The sequence below is a fragment of the Candida tropicalis genome (assembly GCF_000006335.3).
Source record: "Candida tropicalis MYA-3404 genomic scaffold supercont3.13, whole genome shotgun sequence".
In the NCBI taxonomy this organism is placed as follows: domain Eukaryota; kingdom Fungi; phylum Ascomycota; class Pichiomycetes; order Serinales; family Debaryomycetaceae; genus Candida; species Candida tropicalis.
Window position 1 is genome coordinate 14,302 of NW_003020042.1, and position 8,343 is coordinate 22,644.

The following is an 8,343-nucleotide window of genomic DNA, read 5'->3' on the forward strand; positions in this document are numbered from 1 at the left end:
TTCTGCTTAGAGATCAATATGTACTTAGCTTCGAAAGTCACCGGTGCATCATTTGTTATATTCAAAATGATTACAACACAGATATCATATGTTTTCATTTCTTTTGGATACATCATTTTGAATACTTCGTTTCAGCTTCCATTTAACGTTACTTTTGGCCATTCAGGATTCTTAGTATTGTGGTGTTTTTCATTTTTACTTATGTCATCGGTTGGAAGTATTATTGAAGTTTTGGTGCAGATTTGTTTTGCTACAACCCCTCCATTTATTGGTTTTGTCCTTGTTTACATGGTTGTCACAAATTTGTCACCAACAGTCTCACCAATTGTCCTTTGTCCTAAATTCTACCGTTATGGTTATGCAATTCCGTTGAAAAATTTCTATGATCTTTTACAAGTTGCTTATTTTAATGCACGGAAAGCACATGTTGGAAGAAACGTTGGTATATTGATTGCATGGATCATTGTTAGTAATGCAGCTTTACCATTTGCTATGAAATGGTTGGCTCACAAGAAACAAAGAGACGAAGAGAAGAAGAAATTTGAAAAAGAAAATTAGAAAAATATACTGTCGTGTTTGAATTTGGTAGTTTTTTTTATTATATTTTAACATTATAACAATCATTATTTTCTTGATTGTAGAATATTCCTCGTGCATGCAAACACGTGCACCATATCACGTATATATAGTGCGTATCTAAAAAACAAAAATCAAAACAAATTCTTCTTCTTCAAAGAAAAAAAGAATAAACCCTCTAATATCTATGCAACTTTAATTCATCAAACTATTATCTCCTCCCCTCCTACAATGAGTGCACATTCAAGAAGAATCAAATTTGTGTCTGTATCTGTACCTATTTTATATGGTAATCATGCTGTGAAACTTGCACCTGAAAGGAGAAAGCCAACAACACCGGCAGAACATACTCACGAATGGACAGTGTTTTTCAAACCTGTTTTAGGAGATATTGATTTAACACCATTGATTAAGAAAGTTACATTTAAATTACATGAAACGTATGATAATCCTGTTCGAACACTTGAATCACCACCTTATCAAGTTACTGAAACAGGGTGGGGTGAATTTGAAATAATTATTAAACTACATTTCCATCCTGGTGTTGAATTAGGTATTAATGAGAAAAATTTTCAAATTTTTCATGCTTTAAAATTACATCCATATAATCCTCAACAAGTTAAAGAAAATGGAGAAGTGCATTCAGTACTTTATGATGAATTGGTTTTTAATGAGCCAACTGAAAAAACATTTGAAATATTAACATCAAAACCAGTTAATTTGATTCCTTACAAATTACTGAATCCAAATAAACGAGATCAAGAATTTATTCGACCAGATGAAATTGATGAATTGAATCGATTGGAAGTATATATAGAAAAAGTCAAAGAAGAGATTGAAAACCAACGAAATCAGTATAAGATCCTTGAACAAGAAAAACTTGCATTATTACAGTGATGTGTGTGTATATTTCTATTTATACTTTATATACTCTTCAATCAATGAAGGTAGTTCATTTAATCCAACGCTGAATTTTAAATGACCAGGTATTCCACCATGTAAATTGTTGCCTCTATTATTGGAACCGGTAAAATTAATAGGAACTTTACAGTGAATTTTGTCGTCATGGACTATAAGAAGATAATCTAGTGGATACATACCACCACCCAATGGATCCTTGATTCCAAAATAAGTCATTAATTCTTGACATTGTGGATTAGTGCAACCGAAACTATTGGAAGTTATAAATAAAACAGGGATATTAAACGGGAATTGTTCTTGAATTGATGCAATAAACTCTTTACCCTGGGCTCCTAAAAAGAAAATATACTTGAAATAACTTTCGTCATTATTCATGGGACTTATAATATCGAGTGTTTGCAATATGTCTCGAGAAATGATTTCTGCTTGATTAGAGGGTATGAAATTTGTAGGTGGTTTGGTTGGAAAGTGTGGCTTTAGTCTCTTCAACAGCATCTGGGGTACACATGATGATGGAGTTGAGGATGGAAGATTAATCGATGTAGTTGAAGGAATATAACATATTGGTTGATTGTCTGTATTAGCTCGTTTCATATGGGTAGTTGTCTATTGGTTTAGATAAATGTTCTTTTGGTTTGAAGATAAATTGTGGATATTTAGAAAATTTGCTTAACGATTATGAGTTGTACAAGGGGAAATATTTAACACAGTAAATGTACTTACTCGAGAAATTCTACTCCACAATAAAAAAATATATCCAAACTGATATTAAACTGATATTAAACAACAAGGGGGGAGGAACGTTTGCTAAGAAGCAATCTGACAATGGTTCAGAGGAGAAAGAGGAGAAATGGGAAGACTGAAAAATTTAACACACTGTAAAAACACGCTTCGCGCGTCTGAGTTTAAACAAGGAGTTGCACGTCATTATTAGACCATTTCTGAGAGTTACTTTAAATTCTCATAGCCTAATTTCTGAAATAAGACATAAGTCAACTGTTCGTTTTAAAGTGAATACTAACGATGTAGTTCATATGAGAGAGATTTACGGAAAAGAGGCTCCCATTTCTCTTTATCATAAAGCTTAAAATCAAGAAAACGTATATGATTTATAGATTAGTATATCCATATATAAAGTCAACCGACTAGCAAAAACCATATCACAACAACTGTCCAAAACTATTCTTTTGTATGAGCAAGTGGTGGACTTTCTGGTTCAGCATATATAGTCTCTTTATTAGGATTAGTATATGTACCTTCCTCTTGAACATTTTTTTGATCGTTATTAATTGACCCATATCCAGGTTGCTGACCTTGTGGTGGAGGTGGAGGTGGAGGTGGTGGTGATTGACCGTAAGGTTGTTGGCCGTAAGGCTGTTGGCCGTATGGTTGTTGGCCGTATGGTTGTTGACCGTATGGTTGTTGCTGCATGTATGGTTGTTGTGGCGGTGGTGTTTGACCATATGATTGTGGTGGTGGAGTATAATGTTCATTATAATTATTGTATCTGTATTCTTCTGGGGGATGCTGGTTGCGCTTACGTCTGCGGCTAAGCAACACAGCCATCAATACAATTAAGAGAATAATTGGAATCCAAGCACACAACCAGAATAACCACCATCTTGAATGCACCCAAGCTCTTTTTTGAATATCGACTATCATTTGTATTTGTTTGATGTACTGAATAAATTTACTATGGGAAATGAAATACATGAAATTTCAAGACGGAAGTACATGTTAATATATGCTCCTTCTATCGACGAAGAAGGGGAGGGTGATAAATAGCAAGGAATTTCATCCCACTTTGAATCCAGCATATTGAGAACAATATGGAATAACTATGCTTAATACATTTGCTATGAAGAATAAAATATGGGAGTATACATGCAGTTCACATCTGATTTGATATTATAACTGTTGAAACAATGAACAAGAAAATAATTGTTTTTCATTTGATGATACAATCTGATGATGAGGTCATGGGATCTCTCCACCGCTTTTATTACATCAACCATTTACGGGTGATTTTCTGATTGACTCCTCGAGGGGTCATTGGTAACCATCATTCGAATACTGATAATTGAAATATTTGACAATTGCAGTAAATGTTCCCCCGTAGATATTCCCTTTTGTTCTATTATTTCAAGAAAAGAAAATTGTCTCCCTGTTGCCGTGCGCTACACACAAAAACTTGGACTGACTCTACAGCGACATGCATACAACTTCGTTCAGCTGCATGGCGGTGTACAATACAATACTATAAAATGAAATTGTTTTTTTAGAACAAAAAAAGGATCTAGCAGCTCACATCTCCCCACTGGTGGTATCCACTGGGGTTACGATGAATGTTTCAAGTCATTTTCTGATTGGTGCAAAAATAATATCAAGATTTTGCAATATCAGTCACGTGGCAGTAATTATTATAAGATGACCTTATCTTTATGAATCTACTGTACTTACGCCAAGGTTTATGACATCAGTACTGGCGGTGTGAAATTTAACAAGAAAATAAAAAGAGGATGACAAATACAGATGTTGATGCGTATTTACGTTGTCGGAATTATTTGGGCATCTCTTGGTACAGTCACAAGTAGTTTCAGTGCCGAACTTCATTGTCGTATTGATTTTTTTTTTCTACAGTGTTGATTGCACAAAAAAATTGTGTCTCGCAGTACAATTTGATAATTTTTTTTTTTATTTTTTATTTGGTTTCGGTTATTTGATGGTTACATAAATCACCGAAATGGAAATAAATTATCTCTTCTTCTTTTCTTAAACTCATCTATACGTAAATACCCAATCGAACTACATTAATCAATATTAGACATCGTAGTACAATCTACTAGATACATATAATCTACGAATAGATATTCATACACTTTAAAACTATTCCCGTTTCAACACCCCACTTTCACAGGCAATCTGCAGATAATTTCACCTGGAAATAATTAGACAAAATAATCAATCAATCAAACAAAAAAAAAAAAATATTCTAGGGAAAATAAATCTAGATAGTCTGGACCCACAGCTATACAAATTATTAATTATATACAAACGTTCTTATTCATTCAATCCAGTTAGATTAGATAATATTGTGTCATCATGAGTTATTTCGTGGTACCTTCTGTATCCTATCAGACACAACAGAAGCTAGAGAAACAACAAAAGGAAAAAGAAAGACGTGCCAAAAGAAAGAAGAAACATGGAAGTAGTGGAAGTGAAAGCACAAGAAGTTCGACAGGTTCGAAGCATAGTCATGACACTATTGGTGAATTGCCAGATAATGATGATAATAAATCAATCATTTCCACCACCTCAACCCTTAGCAAGCACTCAACTCACCCTGGAACCTCTAGATCAAGCTCCAACTTTAAACCTTTAACTCAATTAAAAGAAACTCAACCTGTCGAACAACAAACATCCTCCCCACAAAATCAACAAGAATCTTTCAGTTCTCCGAATTTGTCTAAAAAGTCATCTGATTCTCCCGTTTTTAAACAAGAGTATACTAGACAACCAGATTTTGAAGAATCAGCTCAAGTTGATCCTGTTGAACAACACGTCCCACGGGAGAGGAGCCAAGAGATAAACGAGCAGGCCACTATCATTGCATCTAGGTATGGAGAAGCACTAAAGACAGGCGGTCTGAATAGAAGTGTCGCTACTCCTACCGCTACGGCATTTTCAAAATCATCCCCAGTTAACAGACGGAGATCTGGTTCAGTGATATCAAGTGGCTCGGTTCCATCTGGTCATCACATTCAAAATCAAGTGTTTCAGAGAAATGCGTCGATTTCTTCTGGGTTAAGTCAAACGTCACAGAATTCCGGGACTCACTCAACGAAGGATAGTCTTTCATTTAGAAAATTATCATTTCTTGGAAGTTCAAGTAAAAGAAGAGGAAGTCTAGCATCCCTGCCCGGTACATCAGGATCCCCAGGATCATCAGGTAAACAAGAAGGGTATTTCCCGGAATACCCTAGTAATACAAGTTCGCCGGGACCAGTTTCTGCACCATCAACTCAACAACACACAGGAGGTATCAATTTCCGCACACCTACTCCAACACCACCGCCGCCAATGAAAACACTCCCTCCATTCAAAGCAAATATAGATTTAACCGTGTACAACAACCGAGACGCTCTTGAACGGAACTTTGTTGCACCGAATTACCAAGTTTTCCGTTATAACAGTTTCTTGGATTTGTTGAATGAATGTGAAAGTGCTGATGCTATCAGTATTTCCAGTATTAGATTTCATTTGCTTATGAAATTTATTTCCAAACAGAAAAATGCCAAAGAGTTTCTTAGTCAAGGTAACAAACTTTCGTTTGGTTCCTCATATGGGCTCATGATGGCAGATAGTGTTCTTGCCTACCATTTGTATGGTCCAATGAGAAGCGTTCTACGAGAATTGATAAAAATTCGTTCAAACAATCAGGCATGGCGTAATCATGAAGAATTGGTTCAATGCAACTTTATTAACTTTGTACGATATGTGGCAGCATTACCCGATAATGTCAATGTCGCTGAATTAAACGATATCGAAAAGAAAATCTACAAATTCAAGGAAGTGTTTAGTCAAACAGCAAACGCGATGTATCTATTGAAGAAAGAACAGTCCCCAGATTCCAATAGTGCTGATATTGTCCAATACCGTATCAAATTATTGATTGAAGCTATCACCAAAGTAGCCTATGAATATTTGTTGTTAGAAAAGTACAGATTGGATATCACGACCAAATATCACAATAATCATTTGATTGATAAGAGAATCTTGAAAAAATTATTCTACCGATATGAAACAAATGTCAGATCCAAAAATCTGGACAATGTCAAGGTGTTGCTTTTCAATTCATCCAATCTGATACAATATGCATGGTACATGTCTTTGAGTATGCCATTTTTAAGAGTGATTGAAACTCATGTCTATACGGAAGATAGAAATTTGATTGAAAACTTGGATCAGTATCGTAATGTGGAATTGGCTACTCCGAAATTGGATTTTACCGAATCTGATCAAGAATTGTTTGATACTTATATGAAAAAGCTCGCATTTAAATCATATGGTGAGTTTGAGAAAACAAGTATGGATAAATTAGTCAAGCTTCACCGCTCCATTGATAATCAATCTCCAAAATATGCAAAGATTAATCGTCATGAAATGCCTGATCCTGCAACAAATTTTTCATTCAAACCCAATGAATTTTGAATACTATAATTCTTCATTGGCGACTTTCCCAAACGAGTCTTTCGACGCCGTGCTTTCACCAGATTTAGCAATACAATCAACTGTTAAAACATACAAAACTTTATTGTCGGAGTTCTATCGTATTCTTAAACCAGGCGGGACCTTAATTATAGATTGTTTACAATATGGAGCTAAAAATATTCATGAATTTTTCAAGAGATTTAAAAATGGTGAATTTCCTGAAACTCTTGAGAATGAGGATTTCGGAGTATTGAAATTTTTTGATACTATTCCTAGATTTACAGAAACAATATTGAAAGAATTGAATGTTATTTTCGGTAAAGGTAATGTGCAGTTTAATATTTCCTTGTTAAGTTCTGCGCTGGACGTTAATGGTTTTACAATCAAATTTGTTGGTATGAGATTATTTGAAGTTGTTGGCAGGTTTGATGAGTATTGTGATAGTTTCACTGAAGTGGGTGAAACATTCAAATCCGAGTTGCTCGATAGTATACACTTTTCAATTCATATTCGAGCCGTCAAACCTACATAGAGATTTAGTTTATGGTAGTATAGTATACAAATATAGAGATAGTTTAGATTAAACTACTTCTGTTTCCTTGATTGTAAGTTGAAGAAGGATTATAGTAGAGGTGATGCTGTTAGAAGTCTGAGTCATAACGCGAAGATGGCGGCTAATGAGCTGAGTGGTAGACAGAAAAAAAAATTGACTCCATTTAATTGATACAGAAATTTTTCATTCAGGTTTTTCTTTCTTTAATTCAAACAATAATAACAAGAAGATATTATCTGGACACAATGACCAAGTTAGTTCATATTATAGATGTTGAAAGTGGTAATTTGCAATCACTTTCTAATGCAATCAAAAGAATTGATCCAGATTATAGTATTAAATTCATTCACAATGAAGAAGAATTCAAACAATATGATTCAGAAATTGAAAAATTATTATTCCCAGGGGTTGGAAATTATGGACATTTCGTTAAAGAAATCCATGCTCGTAAATTAACATCTCATATTACTAAATATATCAATGATGGTAGATCATTAATGGGGATTTGTGTTGGTTTACAAGCATTTTTGAATGATTCTGAAGAAAGTCCAAATGAACCAGGTTTAGGTTTGGTTGATTTGAGTTTATCTAAATTCAATGTAAATGATCCAAGTTATAATGGTTTGAAAAAATCAGTACCACATATTGGTTGGAATAGTGTATTAGATATTATTGTTGATGGGAAATCTTTAGATAAAACAAAATCATTATATGGATTAAACACAATTAATAAGTATTATTTTGTTCATTCTTATGCTGCTATTTTAAATGATGAACTTATTGAAAAATTAACTAAAAGTGGTTGGGATTTTGCCATTGCCAGATATGGATCTGAAAAATTTTTAGCTTCTATTGCTAAAGGTAATTTATTTGCAACTCAATTTCATCCTGAAAAATCGGGACTTGCAGGTTTGAAAATTATTAAAAATTTCTTAAATGGTGAAAAATTACCAAATGTTCATTCTACTGATATTCAAACTCAAAAATCTGATGTTGAAACTACTTTAAGTGGATTAACTCGTAGAATTATTGCATGTTTAGATGTTAGAACTAATGATGATGGAGATTTGGTTGTTACTAGA

General features: G+C 34.0%; 6 protein-coding genes across 6 annotated transcripts; 4 read left to right on the forward strand and 2 right to left on the reverse strand. All coding sequences in view use genetic code 12, as the record gives it.

Annotated features, from left to right (window-relative positions):
• Window positions 1–18: 18 nt before the first annotated feature.
• CTRG_06229 (uncharacterized protein) lies at window positions 19–558 on the forward strand (the record flags this gene model as incomplete). Its single annotated transcript, XM_002546705.1, has 1 exon — window positions 19–558. One exon carries the CDS (start codon window positions 19–21, stop codon window positions 556–558), a length of 540 nt encoding a protein of 179 aa, XP_002546751.1.
• Window positions 559–807: 249 nt separating this feature from the next.
• Window positions 808–1,473, forward strand: YAF9 (Yaf9p; the record flags this gene model as incomplete). The annotated part of the gene is made up of 1 exon (XM_002546706.1): window positions 808–1,473. One exon carries the CDS (start codon window positions 808–810, stop codon window positions 1,471–1,473), a length of 666 nt encoding a protein of 221 aa, XP_002546752.1.
• Window positions 1,474–1,488: 15 nt separating this feature from the next.
• CTRG_06231 (uncharacterized protein) lies at window positions 1,489–2,091 on the reverse strand (the record flags this gene model as incomplete). Its single annotated transcript, XM_002546707.1, has 1 exon — window positions 1,489–2,091. One exon carries the CDS (start codon window positions 2,089–2,091, stop codon window positions 1,489–1,491), a length of 603 nt encoding a protein of 200 aa, XP_002546753.1.
• Window positions 2,092–2,676: 585 nt separating this feature from the next.
• On the reverse strand, window positions 2,677–3,210 carry CTRG_06232 (uncharacterized protein; the record flags this gene model as incomplete). Its single annotated transcript, XM_002546708.1, has 1 exon — window positions 2,677–3,210. The coding sequence occupies one exon, from the start codon at window positions 3,208–3,210 to the stop codon at window positions 2,677–2,679; it is 534 nt and encodes a 177-aa protein (XP_002546754.1).
• Window positions 3,211–4,599: 1,389 nt separating this feature from the next.
• Window positions 4,600–6,708, forward strand: CTRG_06233 (uncharacterized protein; the record flags this gene model as incomplete). Its single annotated transcript, XM_002546709.1, has 1 exon — window positions 4,600–6,708. The coding sequence occupies one exon, from the start codon at window positions 4,600–4,602 to the stop codon at window positions 6,706–6,708; it is 2,109 nt and encodes a 702-aa protein (XP_002546755.1).
• A 798-nt stretch (window positions 6,709–7,506) lies between these two features.
• On the forward strand, window positions 7,507–8,343 carry HIS7 (imidazoleglycerol-phosphate synthase; the record flags this gene model as incomplete). The annotated part of the gene is made up of 1 exon (XM_002546710.1): window positions 7,507–8,343. A coding segment is annotated over one exon (837 nt), but the record flags the coding sequence as incomplete, so codon positions are not given.